The following is a 25,546-nucleotide window of genomic DNA, read 5'->3' as shown; positions in this document are numbered from 1 at the left end:
CACATTTATTCTTCAACATAGTTCCCACACTTAGTCCAGCGGTTGTGGAGCATACGGATCTTGGACCTCCAGAAAGTGTCCACGGCATGGGTGATTGATAGGTTCCGCTCCAGAGGAAGCAACTCAAGTTTGTCCATCCTCTCATTATCACTCATCGGGGGGGGGGGGGGGGTGTAATTGATAAGTTCGTGGCCTAAGGTAGAAGGAGATGAGTTATACAGTTCTCGTTACATGCACATGCAGTTCAGCTCTTTTTGTGTAATTATGCAGGAAGTTTAAGGTTAATAATTCATCTTCTACCTTAGGCCACAAACTTATCAATCCCCCCCCCCCCCCCCCCCCCCCCCCCCCCCGATGAGCGATAATGAGAGGATGGACAAACTTGAGTTGCTTCCTCTGGAGCGGTAGAGGCTAAGGGGAGATCTGATAGATATTTATAAGATTTTGAGAGGCATAGACAGACAAACATCTTTCTCCCAGGGATTGAAATGGCTAAAACTAGAGGGCATTCGTTTTAGGTGAGTGGGGTAATTTCAAAGAAGATGTGAGGGGCATTTTTTTTTACACTGTATGGTGGGTGCCAGGAATGTGCTGCCTGATACTTTTAGAGGCAGATACTTTTTAACAATTTGTTATTTTGCACTACTTATGTTAATTTAACTATTTAATAGACACACATATATACTTAATGTAACTCAGTTTTTTTCTATATTTCTAGATTTATTTATCATGTATTTTATGGCTGCTGTAAAGTTAAAAGATTTCATGACCTATGACAGTGATATTAATCTGTTTCTGATTCTGACTCTTAAAAGACCTTTGGATAGGCACATGAATGCCTCTACTTCCTTAGGAGTTTGCAGAGATACGGAATAACATCTAAAGTTTTGACAAACTTCTATAGATGTGCAGTTGAGAATATATTGTCTGGCTACATCACACCTTGGTATAGAAACACCAATGCCCTTGAATGGAAAATCTTACGAAAATGTAATGGATACAGCCCAGTCCATCACAAGTAAAGCCCTCCCAGCAATTGAGCACATCTACATGGAGCGGTGTTGCATTAAAGCAGCATCCATCATCAGGAACCACACCACCCAGGACATGCTCTCTTCTCACTGCTGCCATCAGGAGAAAGGTACAGGAGCCTCAGTACTCACACCACCAGGTTCAGAAACAGTTATTACCCCTCAACCATCAGCAAAGGAGGTAACTTCATTCAGCTTCACTTGCCTCATTATTGAAATGTTCCCCCAACTAATGGATCCACTTTCAAGAGCTCTGCATCTCGTGTTCTCATTATTGATTATTTATTTATTATTATTGTTTCTTTGTTTTGTTTTGTATTTGCAGTTTGTTGCCTTCTGCACACTGATTGAAACCTGTAGTTGGGTGGTCTTTCATTGATTCTGTTATGGTTATTGTTCGGTAGATTTGTTGAGAATGCCCACAAGAAAATGAACCTCAAGGTTATATATGGCGGCATATATGTACTTTAATAAAAACATTTACTTTGAACATGAGGAAAATGGAAGATTACGAACATTGTGTACGCATAAAGGATTTGATTAGTTGGCCATGTAGTTACTAATTGAACTAATTTGGAACAACATTGAGGGCTAGAGGTCCTGTTCCTGCACTGTACTGTTCTGTATTCCATGTTCTATATTGTTAATATAACTTTTAAAATGTTACTTTATAAAGAGATACAGCACTGAACAGGCCATTCTTGCCCAACAAGCTACACCGCCCATCAACCCACTTATTTAATCCTAACCTAATTACAGGACAATTTACTATAACCAATCAATCTACTAACAGTACATCTTTGGACTGTGGGAAGAAACAGGAGTACCCAGAGGAAACCCATGCACTCATGAGGAAGATGTACAAACTCCTTATAGAAGACACTGGAAGATGCCCCGGGTTGTAATAACGTTGCTGTAACTGCTCTGCCTCTGTCACACACAACACACATAGTCACAATACAATATTAGCACAAGTCCCTGAGTGGCATTGCCTTAAGATTAACAGGTTGACATGAAGGGCGAGGTGCATGTTTATGTAAGGCAGTATAATGTTACTGGCTGTCTTATAATAAAACAAGTAGTCATATAAATATTTGAAAGAGCATCAATAAAAGATGAAAGGTCACCAATGCAGGATCACAGCATGTCTGTGAGCTGGGGAGTGGGAGCCAGCAGGGTACTCAGACAAGGTGTACGTGTGTGCTGGGTTGCAGCAAGATATTAAAAAATCTAATGGCCCAGAGGAAGAAGCTGTTACCCAATCTGATAATTCTGGTTGTTGTACTGTAGTATCTTCTGCCTGACGGCAGGAGGTCAAGGAGTTTGTGGGTAGGATGGAAGGAATCTTTAACAATACTGGAGGCACTTTTGACATATGCTGAGGTGAGGGGAAAGAGGGTCCAATGATGGGAAAGAGACTCTGATGATGTTTCCAGCAGTCCTCCCTATCCGCTGGAAGGACTAGCAATCTGATGCATTGCAATTCCCATACCAGATGCCGATACAGCTGGCCAGGATACTCTGGGTGGCGCTCCGGTTGAAATGTGCCGAGAATGGGGCGTGGGGCCTCATTTGCCTCAGTCTTCTCAAGAAGCGAAGGTTTTGCTGTGCTCTCTTGGCTAAAAAAGATGGTTTTGAGGGACCAGTTGAGGTTGTCAGTAACGTGCACATCAATAAACTTGGTGCTCTTGACTCTCTCCATGGAGAAGTCATGAGGTGCAATAGGGAGTGGTCAGCATGCACCTACCTGAAGTCCCCAATCATCTCTTCAGTAACACACACAGAAAATGCTGGAGGAACTCATTGATGGAAGGGATTCCTGAAGAAGGGTCTTGGCCCAAAACGTTGAATGTTTATTCCTTACCATAGATGATGTCTGACCTGCTGAGTTCCTCCAGCATTTTGTATGTGTTACTCTGGATTTCCAGTATCTGCAGAATATCTTGTGTTTATAATCATCTCTTTAGTCCCGTTCATGTTGAGACTCCAGTTGTTTTTTTCACTCCAGTCCACAAGCCTCCTGTTTCATCACCGTTGCTGACGAGGCCAACCACCGTTGTATTGCCAGCCAAGTTAATGATGAACTTAGTGACACAAAACAAGTTGGAAGCTGCAGAGACAAGGGAGTGGTGAACAGAACAATGGTAACATATTTGATGCAGACTAGTTTGACTGGTTAAGCTGAAATAATTCAGCGTTGAGCAAAGCACACAAAATGCTGGAACAACTCAGAAGGTGAGGCAGCATCTATGAAGGGGAAATGAACTGCACTGATCAATTAACACAGTCCCAATGAAGGATCTTGACCTGAAACATTGACCATTTATTTCCCACCATAGATGACATCTGGCCTGCCGAATTCCTCCGGCATATTGTGTGCGCTGCTCAAGATTTCCAGCATCTGCAGAACCTCTCATATCTTTGGTTCAATATTGACTGCGGACTCCTGTATTGTACCAACCATACAGCATGGGAGCAAATGAGGCTGCAGAGACTCAGCAAGCTCCATCACGGGCACACTCCTCCCCACCGTCGAAGACATCCTCAAGATCCATCACTGAGGACCATCAACATCCAGGCCATGCCCCCTTCTCATTATTACCATTGTGAAGGGACAGGAGTCTGAAGACCCACACTCAATGTTTCAAGAACAACTTCTGGTCAGCTGCTCTGTGCCAATCAAGATGCCCGTGTTTGGCCCATATCTTTCCAAACTTTTCCTATCTTCATCCTTGTCCAAGTGCCTCTTCAACATTGTTAATGTACCTGCCTCACTTCCTCTGCCCAGTTTGTCACAGAGATGCACCAGAGGGATGGAAAAAAAGTTGCTCCTTTGGTCCCTATTAAATATCTCCCCCAGACCTGTGCCCAGTAGTTCTTCATTTCTCTAGGTCTGGGAAAATGACAATATGTCCTCACCCTATCGGTGCCCTCTCACGACACAACATATGTATCCCCCACACTCCTTGTCTAACTCATCTCTTGTACATTGCGATCCTTATCTGTTCCCAGTATCTCCTCTTGCAGCCTGTTTCAGACACCTACCGCTCCTGGTGTAAACAAAATAAAAACTTTCCTTGTAAATTTTCTTTGAATTTAACACCTCCCCTCCCCCACCGCTCACCTTAAATTTACCCCCTCTAGTCTAGAATTTGACATTTCCACCCTGGTGGGTTGGGAAGAGAGGGAAGAAAACGATTCTCACTATCTTCTCTATGCTTCTCGAAATTTTATAACTTTCAGGTCCTCCCTCAGCTTGAATGGTAAACAATCCAAGTTTATCTAACCTCTGTTTCTTGCGTCAATACAGGCAGGCATAGCTTCGAGGCGGGGGTGGGGAGGTTTTAAAGATTTACGGGAATTATTTTTGTTTACACTGGGAGTGGTAGGTGTCTGGAACAGGCTACTAGAGAAGGCAGTGGGAACAGATAACAATAGCAATGTACCAGAGGCGAGGTAGGCAGCGAGTAGTGAGGGATAGAGATGTTGTATCGTGAGGGTGAGGCGTACAGTCTTGCTCCCCCAAAGTTGGTGGTGCTGTGGGTGACGATGGAAACAAATATGATTGAAGCGCTTAAGAGGCAGGGAATGCAGGGATAGAGGCCATGTGCAGATGGACAGGATGAAGTTTAAATTGGCATCGTAGTCAGCAGAGACATGGCGGGTCGACTCCTTGACTAGGCACAGCTCAAACGCCATTTATAAATTTGCCGATGACAATTAATGTTGTGGCTGAATCTCAGATGGTGACAAGATATAGCTCGAGAGGGACAATAAAATGAACCATGATCGAGTGACGGGGGCAGGCGTGATGGGTCGATTGGTCTCATTCAACTTCTATATCTCAAGGAAAAGGCGAGACAGACTGACTACTTCAGTTGTATCTCAACAAAAACCTTCCACTCAAGACTTCAGGAGACCACACATTGGTCTTCAATGAGGGAACAACGTTATAAGGGGGAGCAGTTTCCTGGGTGTCAACAACTCAAAGAGGATTTATCCTGTGCTCAACACACTTATGTAGTCATGAAGAGGGTGCACCAGCAGCTCTACTACGTTTGCACTTTGAGGAGATTTGGGTAGTCACCAAAGGCTGTAGCATATTTCTACAGACTGGTTGCATCACCGTCTGGTACAGGGACTCCAACACACAGGATTGTAAGACGTTGCAGAGGGTTGTTGACTTGGACAGCTCCATTACGAGACAAACTTTCCCTCCATCGAGGACATCTTCAAAAGGTGGCATCCATCATTAAGGGCTTTCACCACTTGGGATATGCCCCTCTTCTCATTACTACCATCCGGGGAGGAGGTACAGAAGCCTGAAGACCCACACTCAACCATTCAGGAACAGCTTCCATCCCTCTGCCATCAGATTTCTGAATAATCCATTGCTTCATTATTCCTTTCTATTGCACTATACTGCATATTTCGTAATTTATAGTAAGAAAGTGCACCCAACTTCAGTGCCTGACTGACCAGGTCAAGGAGTTGGTTGCACTCAGGATCATTTGGGAGGCTGAAGATATTACAGATGAGACACTTGAAGAGGTGGTCACACCCAGAGTACAGGCTTTAAAAGTAGATGGGTGACCATCAGGAGAAGCAAAGGGATTAGAAATCAGCGCAGGGTACCCCTATGGCCATTCCCTTCCCTTGGGGTGGGGTGGTGTGTGAAGAGAATGACTTATTAGGGTACGGCAGCTGCAGCCAGGCTGATGGTACTGTAGCTCACCAGAGAAGGGTAAAGTCAGGCAGCGTGGTAGGTACAGGGGACTTGATAGGTAGGGGGACAGAAAGGAGATTCTGTGGCTCTAAAAGAGACACTGGGATGGCTTGTAGTCTCCCGGGTGCCAGGGTCCAGGATGGACTGGAGCAGCTAGCTGCAGGATATTTTCAAGGGGTACAGTGAACAGCTAGAGGTCGTGGTGTACATTGGCATGAATGACATAAGCAGAAAAGGGGAAGAGGTCCTACACATTGTATATAAGAGTTAGGAAAGAGGCTGAAGAGAAGGACAAGTTAGTAAAAGCTGGATTACTCCTGGTGCCACGAGCTAGTGCAGGTAGGAATGGAGTGATAGAACGGATGAATGAATGGCTGAGGAGATGGTGCAAGGACAGGGTTTCAAGTTTGTTGATCATTGGAACCTATTCTGGTGAAGGGATGACCTCTACAAGAGGGACAGGTTGCACCTGAACTAGAGGGGAACCAATATCCTGGCCAGGAGGTTTGCTAATGCTACTCAGGAGAATTTAAACTAATTTTGCAGAGGACTAGGAAGCAGAGCACCAGGTCAGTTTGTGCGCAGTTTTGGTCTCCAAGTTTGAGGAAGGACATTCTTGCTATTGAGGGAGTGCAGCGCAAGTTCACGAGGTTAATTCCCGGGATGGCTGGACTGTCATATGTTGAAAGATTGGAGCGACTGGGCTTGTATACAATGGAACTAAGAAGGATGAGAGGGGATCTGATTGAAACAGGTAAGATTATTAAGGGATTGGACATGCTAGAGGCAGGAAACACATTCCCGATGTTGGGGGAGTCCAGAACCAGAGGACACAGTTTAAGAATAAGGGGTAGGCCATTTAGTAGAGTTGAGGACAAAATTTTTCACCCAGAGAGTTGTGGATCTGTGGAATGCTCTGCCTCGGAAGGCAGTGGAGGCCAATTCTCTGGATCCTTTCAAGAAAGAGTTAGACAGAGCTCTTAAAGATAGCGGAGTCAAGGGATATGGGGAGAAGGCAGGAACAGGGTACTGACTGAGGATGATCAGCCATGATCACAGTGAACAGCAGTGCTGGCTCGAAATGCCGAATGGCCCACTCCTGCACCTATTGTCTATTGTCAGTAAGGGAAAGATTAAATGTTAGGAAAAGTGGTGAAAGGCAAAATCAAAACACCAGTTATGATGGGCCAGATGTTTTGAAATGTGTATAGTTTAATACTAGGAGTATTATGGATAAGGCTGATAAACACAGAGCATGGATCAATACTTGGAACTATGATGTAGCCATTACTGAAACTTGGTTGAGAGGGGCAGGGGGTACCAGGTTTTTGACATTTTAGAAAAGATAGAAGAGGTAAAAGAGGTGTGAAGAGTTGCACTAATCAGGGACAATATCATAACTGCACTTGGGAGACATAATGGAGAGGTCAGACACTGAGTCCATTTGGGTAGAATATTTGGGAAAGGTGCAATCTCACTATAGCCACTGGAACAAGGAATACATTCATCCGATTAAGGAAATGTTTAAGAATTGGGTTGTTGTCATGGGGGATTCCAACTTTCCTAATACAAACTGGGACCTCAGTGCAAGGGGTTTAGGTGAGTCAGAATTTGTTATCCTGGTAGGTTTCTTAAGTCAATATGTGGATAGTCCAATTAGGGGAAGGGCTATACTGGACCTGGTGTTGGGTAATGAACCCAAATATTCAGTGGGTGAACAGTGACCACAACTCCTTAACCTCCAGGATAGCTATAGACAAGGATAGGCATTGTCCTTGCAGGAGAGTTTTAAATTGGAATAGGGCAAATTACGAGGGCCTTAGACAGGAACTAGGAAGAGTTAATTGGGAACACCTTTTCTTTGGCATGTCCACATTAGACATGTGGAAGGTGTTTAAAGATCAATTGCACAGAGTACAGGAAAGGTATGTTTCTGTTAAATGGAAGGATGGGGATGAAGAGATAGGAGAACTTTGGATGTCCAGAGAGGTGATGAATTTAGTCAAGAGGAAAAAGGTAAAATTTGTAAAGCTTTAGAAGTCAGGATCAAATGAAGCACGAGGTGTTTAACAAGGCCAGAAATGAAGAAGGGTATTTGGAGTCAGGAGGGGCCATTAGAAGTCCTTGGCAAATAGGGTTAAAGAGCATTCCAAGGCATTCTATACATACATCAAGTAAAAGGATAACTAGGGAGATGGTGGGACCACTTAAAGATAGAGAACACTTGGTTGGACACAGAGAACGTGAATGAGGTACTTAATGAGTACTTTGCTTCAGTATTTACCAAGGGAAAGGATGTGGAGGTCCTGGAGATCAGTGAGTATACTAATACATTAAGGCGCTCAGAGGAAGTGATGGGCCTCCTAATGAGTATTTAGGATAAGTCACTACAGCCTAATGGGATTTACTCCAGGTTATTGAAATAGGCAGGAGACGAGATTGTTAGGCCCTTGACCAGTATCTTTGTGTCTTTAGCCACAGCCGAAGTCCTGGAGGACTGGCGAGAAGTTAACTTTTTACCATTAAGAAGGGAACAAGGGAAAATCTTTGGAACTATAGACCAGCGAATCTCACATCAGTTGAAGGAAATTGCTGCAGAAAATTCTTTGGGATAGGATAATGAACATTTGGAAATCCATGGGCTAATTATTAAGAGCCAGAAGGTCAGTTTTTTTTACTCAGAGTTGTGGGTATCTGGAATGTGCTGCCTGGTACGGTGGAAGAGGGAAATACATTACTGGCTTTTAACAGACATTTGGATAGGCACATGGATGTATGGAAGATGGAGGGGTATGGACATTGTGTAGGTAGGAGGGATTAGTGTTTGGATGTTTTTGATTTGCTTTTAGCTGCATGGCACATTGTGGGCCAAATGGCCTGTTCCTGCTGTACTGTTCTGTGTTCTAGAGTGTACAGCAAAAAGACCACATAAGATAGATCTCTGGTTCTGGGAGTGGGGAGAGAGGCAGCACAGGACCAGAACAAGCTGCAGACAGTTCCAAACTTAACCAGCTCCATCATCAGCACTAGCCTCCCCAGCATTGAGGACATCTTCAAAGGTGATGCCTCTTAAAAAGGCTGCATTCATTTCATCATTAAGAACACTCATCACCCAGGATATGCCATCTTCTCATTACTATCGTGAAGGAGGTGGTACCTAAAAACACACACTCAATGTTCCAGGAACAGTTTCTTCCTCTTTGCCATCAGATTTCTGAATGGACAATGAACTTATGTAGAGTAACTTACTTTTTTTTGCCTTTTTGCATGACGTATTTTATTTAAAAAAAAGTTTATATATCCTCTTACTGTAATTTATAGTTGTTTATGTATTGCACTGTACAACTGCAAAATAATAAATTTCACAACATATGGCAGATATATGAAATCTGACTGATTGAGGAATCCTGTCATGTCCTTGCTATAGTTCATGTATATAGTGTCTCTGTTAATCTTCTTGGTCACCCTTACAATTCATTCATGAGACACAATTTCCCGCACCAAACTACACTTCATCAGGTCTCCCCTCAGCATCCAACACTTTAGTCTGTCCATCTTACACTCCTTTGTCTCCTTCTACCAAGTCATTTTGGATCAAATCTTTGTCAGTGTCCTTGTTAAAAGATGATGTCAATAATGTCTACTGCCCCGCCAATCTACTTCAGCATTGCTTAAAAAAAATCACAAGACGCAATTTTCCACGCAGGAAGCAGTTGTTTCCCTTTGGAGTCACAGTGCACTTCTATTTACTATACTGAAATGCAGCACTGAATAGGACCTCCAAGCTACCCAACACTCCCTCCCCCTCCCCCCCCCCCCCCCCCCCCCGATTTAATCTGAGCCTAATCACAGGACAATTTACAATGACCAATTAATCTACCAACTGGCATGTCTTTGGACTGTGGGAGGAAACCGGAGCACCCAAAAGAAACCCATGCAGTTACGGGGAGAACATACAAACTCCTTACAAGCAGTAGCGGGAATTGAACCTGGGTTGCCTGTACTGTGAACTACTAAGACACAGTGCCATCCACTTCTACAATTCACAAACCATGATTCCCTTACCACTCCCGCCGCATGAAGATGTACACTTCTTAGGTCTCCCCCCAGTCTCCAACACTGTTTAATCAACCCCCCTTGTAACCAATACCCTCCGATCCAGGCAGCATCCTGCTGAACCTCTGTATAGATGTGATCTCAACATCAGCCAGTTAAACTTCTACTGGTAATTCCTTCAGCCTCTCTGTGCCTGGGCGGGGATTGGAATCATCCCAGTAGAACCCCTAAAGCTCGGCAAACTACCTCACCCACACACTGGGATCGACTAACCAACCCAACCCACCAACACTGGAGGCTGGGATCGAACCCTGACCTCCAGAGCCCCAAGATGGCAGCTCTATTTGTTACGCAAACACCCTCCCTTCTCCCACTGAGCTCGGAACAGAGAGAACCAGTGTCAAGAAGGATTTCTTTTTATTATATTTAAACACTGACAGAAAGTGAAAACATTATTTGTTCTGTAAAACAGACAAAGGTAGATGGGGTGGGGGGGAGGGTAGAGGAGGAGGAGAGGAGAAATTAACTTAAAATGGGAACAAAAATAAAAATCACATCGGCAAGGAGGGAGATTACATTACTAAAGGGGGAAGGGAGAGCAGAGAACAGAAAGGGAGGGAGGGGGAGAAAGGGTGGAGGGAAGAGGGAGAAAACGCAAACAGCAAAAACCGCAAAGACAACTGCAAGATTCCCCGGCGCCTGGCGAAACCCTTGACCCGCTGATACCTGGAAAGGAAGCGAAGCCCGCCGACCACAGGGCACGGCGGGGTCTGACAAATGGCGGCTCCGAGGCGCCACTGCTCACGCATATTTCCTGGTCTCCTGCCTCTCTCTCTCTTTCTCTTTTCTCTGCCGTGGCAACAAGTCCTTTGGCACACATTGCACGTGCACGTATTTGCTTTTCTTCCATTGTCGTATCCTCCACAAACGCTCTCCCGCTGGCTGGCTGAATTAAAAAGAGAACAGGTACTCCCTTCTGTGCTGAACTGGACAACATGCAGCTAGACAGTGTTGGGATGGCCAGGGGAGGTGCTAGGGATGGGGAGGTGACACAGTCCATTCCTCGGAGACTTGCTGCAGAGGTCTGCGTGAGGCGCCGCCTTCTTGCTTGCTTGCTTCTCTCTCTCTCTCCCCTCACCGTGCTGCGGACTGAGAGGTTTTGCGTTTGAGTCTTAGCGTTTGCTCGGCAGTGCAGTGGCTCCCTCAGGCTGGCCGGAGAGGGGAGGGGAGTGGGTGTGGGGTTAGGGATGAGAAAGAGAGAGAGAAAACTGAAACATTGTTAGTCTCACAGCGTAAACAGGTACAAAAATATATACACATAAACTTTTTTTTTAAACAAATTTGACACAATTACTTAAAAAAGAGGGTTTGAAAGAGGAAAAATATATGTATCTTAGTGCTCTTTCCAAACAATCATGGCAGTCCAGTTCTGTACAAATCCTTGCAAGTTAATGCAAACCTTAAATATACACTTTATATACACTTCTTAAATCGCAAAGATTGACCTCTGAAAAGTTGCGCCCACATCACTGTCAGCAGGGTTACCGGTCACACCCCGGATTAGGGGAGTCGTTGGAGGGAGTGGGGGAGAGGGTTGAGAAAACTGAAGCAGTGTGCAGGGAGTGGGTGTGGAGTACTGAGAAACTGGTGGGGGGAAGAGAGCAGATTGGAGTAGGCTCTCTGTTCCTTGGGGGGGCGTGGGGGTGGGAGGAGTGCAGATTGAAGTTCGTGCGCTCACTGCGAGTTGAAGAGGGTTAGGTACGTGCATGTGGAAAACAGGTGGTGCAACGCATCCTCACATGTGCATATAAAAAGATCCTTTAAAAACTAGAGGAAGAAAATCACAATGGACTGGGACGAATGCCTCGGCCACACAACTTTATAACCCGCTGGCAGTGTCGAGGGGCATCAGGACTGGAACAAAAAGGGCAGAATGGCAAGGCTGGGATTGGGCTTCAGAAATTCGCCAGCTGAAGTGCACTCTGCTTGCAATCGATCTTGGTGGTGTCGGCTCCCAGGTAGGTGAGGGCAACAGAGCCCAGGAACTGTCGGCAATCACTCTCGCTATCGAAGGCCAGCTCGGACTGCACATAGGAGACAGGCAACACTGGCCGATAACTGGAAGGGATGGGAGACAGGCAGAAAAGAAAGAAAGAGAAAAGAGAGAAGAGAGAGAGAAGAGAGGAGAGAGAAGAGAGAGAGAAGAGAGAGAGGCAGAGAGAGAGAGAGAGGAAGAGGCAGAGAGAGAGAGAGGAAGAGGCAGAGAGAGAGAGAGAGGAAGAGGCAGAGAGAGAGGGGGGGAAGAGGCAGAGAGAGAGAGAGGGGGAAGAGGCAGAGAGAGAGAGAGGGGGAAGAGGCAGAGAGAGAGAGAGGGGGAAGAGGCAGAGAGAGAGAGAGGGGGAAGAGGCAGAGAGAGAGAGAGGGGGAAGAGGCAGAGAGAGAGAGAGGGGGAAGAGGCAGAGAGAGAGAGAGGGGGAAGAGGCAGAGAGAGAGAGAGGGGGAAGAGGCAGAGAGAGAGAGAGAGGGGGAAGAGGCAGAGAGAGAGAGGGGGGGAAGAGGCAGAGAGAGAGGGGGGAAGAGGCAGAGAGAGAGACAGGGGGAAGAGGCAGAGAGAGAGAGGGGGAAGAGGCAGAGAGAGAGAGGGGGAAGAGGCAGAGAGAGAGAGGGGGAAGAGGCAGAGAGAGAGAGGGGGAAGAGGCAGAGAGAGGGAGGGGGAAGAGGCAGAGAGAGGGAGGGGGAAGAGGCAGAGAGAGAGAGGGGGGGAAGAGGCAGAGAGAGAGAGAGAGAGGGGGAAGAGGCAGAGAGAGAGAGAGGGGGAAGAGGCAGAGAGAGAGAGGGGAAAGAGGCAGAGAGAGAGAGGGGAAAGAGGCAGAGAGAGAGAGGGGAAAGAGGCAGAGAGAGAGGGGAAAGAGGCAGAGAGAGAGGGGAAAGAGGCAGAGAGAGAGGGGAAAGAGGCAGAGAGAGAGGGGAAAGAGGCAGAGAGAGAGGGGAAAGAGGCAGAGAGAGAGGGGAAAGAGGCAGAGAGAGGGGAAAGAGGCAGAGAGAGAGGGGAAAGAGGCAGAGAGAGAGAGAGAGAGAGGGGCAGAGAGAGAGGGGGAAGAGGCAGAGAGGGGGAAGAGGCAGAGAGAGAGAGGGGGGAAGAGGCAGAGAGAGAGAGGGGGGAAGAGGCAGAGAGAGAGAGGGGGGAAGAGGCAGAGAGAGAGAGGGGGGAAGAGGCAGAGAGAGAGAGGGGGGAAGAGGCAGAGAGAGAGAGGGGGAAGAGGCAGAGAGAGAGAGGGGGAAGAGGCAGAGAGAGAGGGGGGAAGAGGCAGAGAGAGAGAGGGGGGAAGAGGCAGAGAGAGAGAGGGGGAAGAGGCAGAGAGAGAGAGGGGGAAGAGGCAGAGAGAGAGAGGGGGAAGAGGCAGAGAGAGAGGGGGGAAGAGGCAGAGAGAGAGGGGGGAAGAGGCAGAGAGAGAGGGGGAAGAAGCAGAGAGAGAGAGGGGAAGAAGCAGAGAGAGAGGTTGGGGGAAAGTGAGGGGGAGGATGATGGAGATTGAGGGACAGAAAGAAAGAGAAAGATATTAAGAAGAGAGAAAGAAAAAAAGAAAGGAAGAGAGAGGCGGGCAAAACAAAACGTTAGTCAGCAACATTGACAATGCAGTAAGGTATGCTTCACTTTACAGGAATCGGCGCCCCGAGCCTAACCCGCCACGACAATAGGGGGATAGAGGACTCTCCCTGTTAAGGGGGTGGGGCAGGGCCCCATTAACCAGCCAGCGCCCTGTGGCTAAGTGGCGGGGGAAGAGATGGGCAGCTTCAACCTAGCCCTGCATGGGGCAGGTGGGCTCCCTTTCTGGCAATACTTACCTATGCATGAGACACAACCTGTGAGACCCTAGCTCCCTGCCTTGCCTCAACCCCCACCAACACGTCCACTTGGCACCACGGGCTATCTGTCCCTACCCTATCCTGCAACTCCAATAAAACTTCATATGGTGGCTGAAGAACTGACAGGAGTGGCTATTTACCCTTCTCCCCTGTGCTAGCTGGAGACGCTCTGGGACGACCCTCCACACCTGGGACATTTCTCTATCCATATTCAGAGAAAGGAGGGTGGCTGAGTATATAATGTTCCACACTCAGGTTCACCGTTCCCTCCCCAATCTGGTGACCAGAATAGAAATCAGAGACCCTGTTCACATCCCTCACTGTGAAGAGGAATCCATCTCCACACACCCTCATTACAGGGGGCACAAAGCTCCCGTTCCCCTCAACTCAGGCACTAGATTCCCTTCCTTGTCCCTAAATGTGAGAAAAGAGATCACCCCAAAACTCGCTCATGACAGGGGGTTCCAGACAAGACACCAGGGTCTCTCCCCACTGTTCCAGACTCTGGGAAGTCCAATCCAATATATTCTCAGTTTGGGAGGAGTTGTTCCCCCATACCAGACACCAATGGCTTCCTATTCCACCATCCCCTCCTAACCTTGCATTCCGCACTCTGGCGAGGAGTTCTTCCGAACACTCCCTTACTGTAGGTTGTCCCAGATTAGACACCAGGGTCTCCCTGTGCCCCTCACTCTGTGGAACAGGGTCCTCTCCACACTCTCCCACAACAGACAGCAAGGTCTATCCCTGTGTTCCCTGGTCTAGGGAAGGGTCAGATCACACTTTCTTCCACTACAGCAGGGGTTCTCAACTCTTTTTATGCCATGGATCTATACTGTTAACTGATGGGCCTGTGGACCAAAGGTTGGGATCTCCTGCACTACAGATAGACACAAGGGCCTACTTGTCCTGTTCTCCCTTCCTCTACCCATGTCTCTCACTCTGAGAGGGGAACACCCATTTCAAAACGCACGCAAGGCTTAAAGGATCCCAAACCCCCTCAATCTGGGTGAGACTCTGCTCATGGGGAGGGGGGGGGGGGATTGTGGGTGGGGGCTGGGATTCCCATCCTCCCTGGGCCTTGACTGAGTGGTACGGGGAAGGGTCTGGGAGATGGGGGTCCGAGGCCCCACCCCTGTGGCCTGGAGGGGGACGTACGTTTTGAGCATAGCCTTGAGGGCCTGCTTCCTCTCGCGTTCCACAAACTTCTCGATCAGGTAGCCGGACATGCGGGGGGACTCCCGGTACAAGCGGAAGAAGCGGTGGTAGTTGGAGAGGGCCCAGGCGGCCCGGAGTCCCAGGGCATGGGCCACGCACGCATCCTCTTTCAGCTCCCGGCTCAGGAAGGCTAGCTCTGTAGTTATGTCTGCAAGGGTGAGAAAGAGAGAGAGGTGTTAATGACAGGCAACGGGGGGAAGAGGGGATGGAGATGGAGAGGGGTAGAAGGCGAGTGAGATAGAGGGGTCTGGCGAGGGAAGGTGAGTGAGAGGGGCCAGTGAAGGAAAGTAGTTGGTGGTGGTCAGGGCGGGGTTAAAGAGAGGAGGTGGTGAAGGGTCACTGAGAAAGGGAAAAGATGGTTAAGGTGGTTTAATGATGGGGGAAGGAGTAGACAGGTGAGCGAGAGGGAAGAGGAGTGAGTGAAGGAGGAGAGGTAGAGGAATGAGTGAGTGTAGGAGGGAAGAAGGAGAGGGTCCAGTCATTGAGTCGAGGGAAGAAACGATGGAGAGTTTTGGGAAGTGGTTCCACTCAGTCTGGGAGGAACAGGCAGTAGCTGTGTGAATACCCTTTCCCATCTGTACCTCCTGAGTTCTGGGTGAAGATGTAGTAGAGTATTCGGTAGGCGGTGAACTCGCCTACATTCCCCGGCAGGCTCTCGGCATACAGAGACTTGAGCTGTGCCTGACACTGGTTGAACTCCTCGTGGTCACCCTGCAGGGAGGGAGAGAAGAAGGGCGGGGTGGTCAAAGAGTGGAGAGAAGCACCTTGCTCTGGATCAGCGCTGTGCAACCTGGTGCTGTGGGTTCAGACTGATGGATGCTGATGAGGCTGCATGGCCATAAGTGGCTAAAGGGCCTACTGTGGTATTAGATGAATGAGGGATAAATGGCTCCCCAGAGTTAGCATATAGGCTGTGTGCCAAAGGGACTGGTGCTACGGTAAATGTTTTATGGTCTTGTGATGAACAGAATTATGCCATTTGGTCCATCGAGTCTGCTCTGCCATCTGATCATAACTGATTGATTTACCCTCTCGACCACTTCTCCCTGAAACCTTTGACACCCTTACTTATCAAGAACCGATCAACCTCTGCTTTAAATATTTCTATTGACTTGGCCTCTACAGCCAACTGTGGCATTGAATTCCACAGATTCTCACCCTTTGGCTAGAGAAATTCCCTGCAATCTCTGCTCTGAAGGGAGCAGAGGCTCCCTTTGTATTCTGAGGCTGTCTCTCCCACTATTGGAAATATCCTCTCCACCTCCACTTTATCTCAGCCTTTCAATATTTAAAAGGATCCAAAGAGATCCACCCCTGCACTTATTCTTCTGAATTCCAGCAAATACAGGCCCAGAACCATCAAACTCCCCTCATTCGTTAATCGACAGTCATTGGGGGAGACAATGAGCTGAAGCTGTTTCAGAGGTAAGTGGGTTAGAATCAATGATTCATGAAGGTCATTATGTAACTGTGGGCCAGAAGATTTGTTTCAGAAATAAATGGGCCATAATAGATAGGTGCAGATGTTTGGCAGGGAGACTGCTAGGGCCTAATTCCATAGTGAATGGCCTGCTGATTTGCTAGATCCAAAGGGCAATCTGGGTGCAGAAAAGTCTCAGCGGTAAACCAAGTTGGCAGTGCCCGACTCTGATAAGGGAGGAACAAAGGAACACTCTCGAAAACAAGTGTCTGGGTCCATGGACTGGTTAAGGACGTGCCTGAGGGAAAGGGGCTGGTGTATGTCAGCACCTGGACCAGCAGGTCGAGAGTGTTGTCACTGTCATTCACTGCAGGAGGCAGTTAAGGAGACTCCCAAAGGAGGGTCTTGGCTCCTTGCCGTTCAACCCACCGACCCACTTTCAACAGATGGTGGGTTTGTCGCTCTACATACCTTGACCACTTTGCTGCACTAAAATGGATATAATTTGCTATATTTGTGCACTTTCTTGTTCAAAATAATTTGTGTATAATCTATGTTTAATTTCCTCCCACAAGCACAACTGTGAAGCAACGTGCCTGTGGCACTGCTGCAAGGAAGCTTTTTATTGCAACAAAGGAAATCATAGGCCAGTTAGCCTCAGCGGTTTTGGGGGTACTTGTGGTACAGGACAAAATAGGCCAAGGTCAGCATGGTTTCCTTAAGGGAAAATCTTGCCTGACAAATCTGTTTGAATTCTTTGTGAAAATAACAAGTAGGATAGATAAAAGAAAATTGGTGTATGTTATGTACTTGGATTTTCAACACTTTGACATGAGATTGCTTAACAGGTGGCCATGATATTAGAGGAAAGATACTAGGATGGAGAGAGCATTAGCTGATTGACTGGAGGCAAAGAGAGAGAATAAAGGGAGCCTTTTCTGGTTGGTGTTGGGACTGCTTCCCTTTTAGTTGTACATCAATGATTTGGATGACAGAATTGATGGTTTTGTAGTCACCTTTGCAGACAATACCAAGATAGGTGGAGGGGCATATACTATTTTCTAAAGGGAGAAAAATTTTTTAAAAATCCAAGGGACAAAGGGACGTGGGAGCCCTCATGCAGGATTCACTAAAGGGCAATGAAAGGCTTATCATACGAGGAGCAATTGATGGCTCTGGACATGTACTTGCTGAAACTTAGAGGAATGAGATTGGGGGAGGGGGGTAAATCTACTTGAAACCTATCGAAAGTTGAGGAAGATGAAGATGAATTTTGTTAGCCAAAGGGTGGTGAGTCTGTGGAATTTGCTGCCACAGGCAGCCATGGGGGCCAGGTCATTGGGTGGTATTTAAGGCAGAGGTTGATAGCTTCTTATTAGTCAGGATGTGAAAGGTTACCGGAACAAGGCAGGAGAATGGGGTTGAGAGGAAAATGGATCAGCCATGATGAAATGGGAGAAAAGAGTCAACAGGCTGTATGGCCTATTCCTGTTCCTATGTCTTATGGCCGAATATTCCTCTTTTGCACAATCTACTCACTTACTCTCGAAGGGCGGTGAGGTGGTTACAACATAGAAAGGGCAGTAAAGAGGGGCCACTGCAGGAGGAGTGACGAGGATGGAGGACTGCCAGAGTGGTGGTGAGGATCTAGAGTAGTGGTCGCCAACCAGTCGATCTTTGAGACCTTCCCAGTAGATCCCGAAAAAAGAAATGAAAAATGTGCAGCGGACAGAAAAGACCGGAAGTAAAACCCTGCAACCCCGGAAACAACCTCTCCCCACAAACAGCTTTCCATAGCAGGAGTATTGCTATATTACCATTATCCTCATTGGTATTAACTTATCTTTATAATGCTCACATTACAACACTTCTCCCCCTTTAAATTCCAACATTCCTTAAATGTAAAAGAACTGGGAAACAAAAACCAGTGGTGTCATTAGCTTGCATACCTCTGAAACATACTAGTGTCTCAGTAACAGTTTACCAATACAAAACACCTGAAAAACGTGGCAGATTCAACATTCAGTCTAACAAAGGAAACTGTCCAAATATTCAGTCTGTAAGGAGGTTTGCGAGGGCGCTGTGCTGCAACAGATGAAAATTATTAAATCTAAGTACAGGAGCAGTCTTACTGACAGACAGCTCACAGACTGGCATCTGTAGTTAAGAGCCAAATTTCAGGGAACTAGCAGAAAGTATTCAGACCCAGTCATAACACTGAGTGCAACAGTCAATTTATTTTTTTGTGTTGAAATAAAATTAAATAATGAAACATAGAATTAAAGGTGTTGTAATGTGAGCATTATAAAGATAAGTTAATACCAATGAAGATAATGGTAATATAGCAATACTCCTGCTATGGAAAGCTGTTTGTAAAGAGAGGTAGTTTCCGGGGTTGTGGGGGTTTACTTCCGGTCTTTTCTGCCCAGTGCGCATGCGTGTGTCTAAGTGATTTAGTAGGTCGATCTTGCCTTTCACTAAGGCCGAGGTAGGGTATCTCAGGCTTAAAAAGGTTGGCGACCACGAATCTGGAGTAAGAATCAGAGTTATCATCACTGACATGACATGAAACATGCTGTTTTGCGGTAAAAGTCCAGTGCAAGACAAAAATGGTTATAAATCACAATAAATAAAGAACAAATAAGTAAGATAGTGCCAAAACAGAATAGTAAGGCAGTGTCATGGACCTTTCAGAAATCTGATGGCAAAGGGGAAGAAGTTGCTCCTAAAATGTTAAGTGTGGGTCTTCAGCCTCATGTACATCCTCCCTGATAGTAGTAATGAGAAGAGGCCATGCCCTGGCTGGTGAGGGATGCCAACTTCTTGAGGCACTGCTTTTTGAAGATGTCCTCTCTGTGTGGGAGGGGCAGTGAGGTGGGAGACCCACATCCCAACTTGGCAACATCTTGCCAGTCTGAACCTCAGTGCTCCCTCCCCAACAGCACTCTGATGGGAGCACAGGGAGGTTGCAGAGGACAGCTTATCCCTCCCTGCTTACTGGAAGAGGCAACCAATGCTGTCCTCGCCTCCTAATCCCCACAACCTCAACCACCACCCCCCTACCATTTGCCAGGAGGGGACTGCACTCTGGACATCAGAATCCACATCGCCTTCAAAGCAGCACCTCTTCCTCCACGAGCCAACCCCTGCTCACCTTCTCCAGAGCTATCCGTGCATGCGTCTCGTACACCTCCACAGTGAACTCTGTCCGCACGCCCTGTACCTGTGGGAGGAAGAGGACAGTCATTCCTGGCCAGAAACCAGAGAACGTAGATCAGCAGGAACAGGCCCTTCAGCCCACCTTGCCTGTGCCGACTGCGATGGTATTGATATTGGTTTATTAATGGTTTATGTACTGAGGTACAGAGAAAAGTTTGTACTTTTCTGTAATCTTACTTTTCATACAGATCAGATCATTACACAATGCGTAACAAGGTAAAACAATAACAGAATGCAGAATAAAGAGAAAGTACAGTGCAGGTAAACAATAAGGTACAAGGTCATAGTGAGGTCGACTGGGAGGCCAAGACTACATTTTATCATTCTAGAGAACTGTTAATAGTCTTACAACAGCAGGGTACAAGTTGTCCTTGAGGGCTGTGGTAACCCCCGGCTCACTGTCTGCATCTCCCCGTTCCCTGGCCATTCATGCCTCTATATAAATGGTGCTTGAATGTTGCTACTGTATCTGCCTCCACCAGTTCCCCTGGCAGTCACCACTCTGTGAAAATAAGAATACTCCCCCACCACTTTGCCCTCTAGTATTTCATTTTTCCACACCTACCACCCTAGTGTAAATTCAAAACTTGCCTCTTTAAGTCTCTTTTGAGACACCCTCCACCTCAATTGGGTTAAGGTCTGGACTCTGACTTGGTCATTCCAAAACCCAAATTTCCTTCTTTTTAAACCATTGTGCTGCTGATTTACCCTTGTGTTTCAGATCACTGTCTTGTTGCATCATCCAACTTCTGTTAAGATTCAGGTGATGGACAGCTACCCTGACATTATACCTTGTAAAATGTCTTGATACAATTTTGAATTTATTCAACAATTGCAAGCTGTCCAGGCTCCAAGACAGCAAAGAAATCCCAAAACATCATGTTCCTTCCACCATGCTTCACAGTTGGGATGAGGTTTTGATGTTGGTGTGCAGTGCCCTTTTTCCTCCAAACATAGCAGTGTGTATTTCTGCCAAAAAGCTCAACTTTTGTCTCATCTGTCCACAGAACATTGTCCCTGAAGCATCGTGGAACATCCAGGTAATCTTTTGTAAATATGAGAAATGCAGTAATGTTTGTTTTGGAGATTACTGGTTTCCTCTATAGTCTTTCCATGAACACCATTCTTGTTCAGTGATTTTCTTATAGTGGACACATGAACAGAGACTTTAGCAAGTTCCAGAAATTTCTGCAGGTCTTTTGCTGTTACCTGTGGGTTCTTTTTCCATCTCCTTCAGCATTGCACATTGTGCTCTTGGTGTGATCTGTGCAAGACAGCCAGTCCTACGGAGAGTAGCGACAGTACTGAATTTCCTCCAGTTGTAGACAATTTCTCTTACTGTGGACTGATGAACACTCAGATCTTTAGAAATGCTTCTGTGGTCTTTTCCAGCTTCATGTATCTCCACAATTCTTCTTCTAAAGTTCTCGCAATGCCGGTCAGTTGAGGAGGAACAGGTTAGGGGACTTTCAACACCCTCAACCTAATGTCCCTCACAACCCCCCCCCCCCCCCCCCCCGCCACCGAGTTCTGGAAGTAGACGTAGCAACAACTCTTTTCACTGTATGCATTGGTGCACGTGTGACAACATTTAAAAAAAGATAAAGCTAAAAGAAATTCTCCGCTAAACTAGGGGTTCCCAAGCTGGGGTCCATGGACCCCTTGGTTAATGGTAGGGGTCCATGGTGTAAAAATGGTTGGGAACCCTGCTCTACATTCTTCTCATTCAAACAGATATGCAGATGTCATGTAAATATTGTTACTGTTCCTGCCTGCACCACTTCTCCTGGCTGTTCATTCCAGATACCAACGCATCTGCATGAAAAATGTACCCCCTTTAAACTCATCCCTCTGACTTTAGACCCGAGTGACCTGGTGTTGGGAAACAAGATGCTATTTCTTTCATAGTTTTGTAAACCTCTGTCTATTCATTGTTCAGCCTACTGCACTCCGGAGAGAACAGAACCACCTCACCCAATCTCCTATAATATAGCTCAAACCATCCAATCCACGCAATATCTGTATGAACCTTTCTTGTACCCTCTCCAGACGAGCCACAGGGCAAAGAGTAAAGGAAAGAGGCAGAGGGGCTTGAGATAGTGCAAGAGAAAATACAAGTGCTGCCCTCATACACACTACTCCTCCCCATATACCTGCATCATGCTCACCTCAGGCTTACTTACGGACAGACACACTCACACATAGGTGACTCACCGTCAAGTCCTGCCTCAGGGATTTCAGCTGCTCGCAGGCGAAGGCATAGTCCTGGTTTGCTGTCCAGTGGTTCTTCACCATGGCCAGCGACTTCTTTAGGACCTGGGTGGAGAGGTGGAGGAGGGAGAGAGCAAGAGAAGGACATTGTGATTGGCATGGGGTATCAGACAGAAGGGGAAGGGAATATGAGTGGGTGGAAGGGACAAGTAGTTCCGGTGAGCAAGGGGGAAGTGGAGGTGAGGAGAGCGAGGCAGGCGGGGGGAGCAAAAGAGCATGGATGGAGTTGAGCCAGCAGAACACCAGGAGGATCTTTGGAGTGGTCGTGAGATGGGCAGAAGGGAGGGGGAGAATGAGACAAGCATGGTGGGGTGGGGGAGACGTCACGTGATGACGTAGGATCGAAACGTGGAAATCCAGCTCTCCCGTAAAAAACCAGTAAAATAATGTTTAAGTGAAGAAAAGTTAGTAAATACTTTTTAAAAATTACTTATAAACTACTCAGGTTTGTCTTAAGATATGTCTCCTAAACAGAAGCAGAAGAAAACTGCTACTTTGAAGACAACACAAGTTGGAAAAGAATCAAGGCCGGCCGCCATGAAAGAGCCTCGGGCTCAAGTGCATTCTACCTCCGGCGATACAGAACAGGAAACTGCGGCAACATCAACCATTTCCAAAAAAAAGAGCAACAGGAATTGCACATGCGTGAAGGAAGGGGCATGCGCAAACATGAGCAACCCAAACTACAAATCCCAGCTATGATCAGAACGGACAGTGAAAGTGAATATGAGGTGGAATCAGATTCTCTGGATAAATCAGATGAAGAGACAAACAAAGAAGAGCAACAGGAAGAGGTTGGAGGTGATATTGGAGACATAAAAAAATCTTTGGTGCAAATAATGCATGAATTAAAAGCATTAAAAGTAATAAAAAAAGATATTAAAAATATGAAGATTATGTTTGATAAAATGATGAAAAGACAGGACAAAATGGACAAGAAAATTAAAAACTTGGAAGAAACAACAGGAGACACCATTGATCAGAGTGAATAAAATGGAAGATAATATTTCTGCCTGGACATCAGAAAGAAAATGGTTGTTGGAAAAAGTGGATGTACTTGAAAATTTTAGCAGACGAAATAATATTAAGATTGTTGGGCTTAAAGAATGTACAGAGGGAGAGGATCCAATAAATTTTTTTCAAAAATGGATTCCAGAAATTTTGGAAATGGAAGGAGGAACCCAGTTAATTGAAATTGAAAGGGCTCACAGAGCCTTAAGATCAAGACCTCGTTGATCAATCTTGATAAAATGCTTAAGATATCAAGATAAAGAAAAGATCTTGAAAGCGGCTGCCCAATATGCCAGAAAGAGAAATGGGCCATTGATGATAGAAGGGAAAACAGTTCTTTTCTATCCTGATATAAGTTATGACCTTTTGAAGAGAAAGAAGGAATTTAACCCAGTGAAAAAAGTTTTATGGGAAAAGGGTTATAAATTTATATTGTGCCACCGGGCAACCCTGATAATTTTTTTGGATGACGGGAAAAGAAGATCTTTTACTGATTATCGGGATGCGGAAGAACTTGCACAAGAACTCCCAAAGATTCGCTAACCACAGCCAAAGATTTAAAAGTGAAACGGATTAAAGATGAAGACAGGGACAGTGAATGGAGTTGAAGGATGTTTAAGGACAAAAGAATATTTAAATATATTCTTAATTATATGATACAGGGGGAGAAAGGTAAAAACTTGAGAAATATTAATCGAGAGTAGTGTTATTTTTTTTCTTCTCATATATACTTTTTTTATGTTACGGGGGAGCTGGGGGAACTTCGGATCGATTGCTACAGGTATTCATGTGTGTAATCATGGCAATTGCCATGACCCGTACAACAGAGGGGGGGGGGGGGGTAATGTTGTGTTTTCTTCTATTCACAACATTAGTAGGGGGTTATTTTGGGTTTTTTTCTTTATAATCTATTTTTCTTTAATCTTTCTTTCTTTTCCTGGACAATCAGGAGGGAGACACATAGCAACACAGAGAATTTTAAGAAGATTCCCCAAGGTACTACGAAAGTTGAAAAGTTAGGTATTACTATAGACTGAAGTAACTCTGTTAAAAATAATGACTAACTTACTGAATTTTTAAAGTTTTAATGTTAATGGGCTTAATGGACTGATGAAAAGAAAAAGAATTTTAACATACATTAAGAAAATGAAAATAGACACAGCTTTTAGCTGCATTCCATTTGAAAAAATTACTTATAATTTAAGAGATAAATATGAAATATTTTTGAAAATTTGGCGCCCTTATTTACAAAAGATAGGATTAAATATATAGGTGCTCTGAAGATAAAGTTATTGGTTATTTGGGGAAAAAAATAAATATATATACTAAAGCTATTATGAACTCCGTGGAGCATGTGGGGATCTTCCGATATCCAGGCACTCTTTTTTTTCCTCTTTCTACAGGGATATGTTAGGGGGGAGAGGTTAAGGGGAGAGGGGAAGGGTTGATAATTTTTTTTCCTTCTGTAACCATTTGAAAATTCAATTAAAAAAAATTATTTAAAAAAAAGCATGGTGGGGTGGGTTGGGGCAGGGCAGGGGATGGAGGGACAGCGCAGAAAACTCACGGAGACAGGCCGGACAGTGGAGGGGTCCGGGGCGCAGGTGAGCCGCAGATAGTGCTTGGAGATCTCCTGGCTGGTGCCCACAATCTTGATGTGCTCCCAGTCCAGGGGCTCGGCGCTGCCATCAATGGTGTTGTTAACCTGCAGCACCAGGGGCGCAGTCCTCAGTCGCCTGGCTGGCTGCCCCTGCTGGAAGCGTGCTGCCCGCTTCTGCTTCTTGAATTCCTTATCCGGGTCCTCCAGGGGCAACTGACCTTGCCGCTTCATCCGCCGCCCCTTTCTACCTCCTGCTGGCGTCACCTCGAAGTCCCTGGGGGTTTATAAGCCACTGGTCAGACCACAATTGGTATTGAGAGCAGTTTTGAGCCTTTATCGAAGAAAAGTTGTGCTGACATTGGAGAGGGTCCAGAGAAGGTTCATAGCGATGATCCGGGGATTGAAAAGTATGAGTAGTGTTAGATAGCTCTGAGCCTGTACTCACTGGAGTTTAGAAGAATGGAGGGGGACATCATTGAAACCAGTCGAATATTGAAAAGCCTAGACTGACTGGATTTGGAAGGGATGTTAGGGATGTTTCCAATAGTAAGTAAGTGACCTCTTCCAACTGCTACTATACGGGGGCGGGGGGGGGGGGGGGGGGGGGAGACAGGAGTCTGAAGACAAATGCTCAACATTTTAGGAACAGCTTCTTCCCCTCTGCCAGTAGATTTCTAAATGGACAATGATCCACGTACACTACCTATTTATTTTACTTTTTGTAATACTTATATTGAAATTCAGTGATTTCTTTTATTACATATTGCACAGCACTGTTGCTGCGAAACGCTTATTTCGTTGGTGCACATCGCAAGTCCTGGTTATGCGACCACTGAGGTCAGGCAATCTCTGATGAGTATCGATAATGGCCAGGGTCGCCCATCTTGTAAAGGCACTGCCCAGGAGACGACAACGGCAAACCACTTTGTAGAAAAATTTGGCAAGAACGATCACGGTCGTGGAAAGACTATAATCGTCTACAACACATAATGAATGAACCTCTAATCCAGGCAGTACCCTGGTAAACCCTTTTGTTAAAGTCAAATCTGAATAAAACGCGGGAGACCTGCTTCTTACAACTACCAGAGTTTATTGCGCACCCTCCTGCAGCAGTTTGAGACCCAATT

The 25,546-nt window shown here is 46.1% G+C and overlaps 1 protein-coding gene across 4 annotated transcripts in view; it reads right to left on the bottom strand.

Moving 5' to 3' along the window:
* Positions 1–10,213: 10,213 nt before the first annotated feature.
* The window catches only part of leng8 (leukocyte receptor cluster (LRC) member 8), a 35,588-nt gene continuing 20,255 nt past the window's right edge, over positions 10,214–25,546 (bottom strand). For 2 of the 4 annotated variants that reach the window (XM_073028518.1, XM_073028519.1), the window contains exons 10-14: positions 24,387–24,693; positions 21,752–21,853; positions 19,473–19,541; positions 15,480–15,609; positions 12,905–15,046 (exon numbers count right to left, since the gene is read on the bottom strand). In XM_073028518.1, coding sequence (XP_072884619.1) covers positions 14,661–15,046; positions 15,480–15,609; positions 19,473–19,541; positions 21,752–21,853; positions 24,387–24,693 — 994 coding nt within the window. In that variant the 3' untranslated portion in view covers positions 12,905–14,660. Of the gene's footprint in view, positions 11,932–12,903; positions 15,047–15,479; positions 15,610–19,472; positions 19,542–21,751; positions 21,854–24,386; positions 24,694–25,546 lie in introns of those variants that run through there. The other 2 variants (XM_073028520.1, XM_073028521.1) reach the window with 2 other exon arrangements.

This window comes from Hemitrygon akajei, chromosome 24, assembly GCF_048418815.1.
Source record: "Hemitrygon akajei chromosome 24, sHemAka1.3, whole genome shotgun sequence".
Classification (NCBI taxonomy): Eukaryota; Metazoa; Chordata; class Chondrichthyes; order Myliobatiformes; family Dasyatidae; genus Hemitrygon; species Hemitrygon akajei.
Note: the sequence above shows the minus strand (reverse complement) of the source record. Positions and strands in the feature narration are given on the sequence as shown.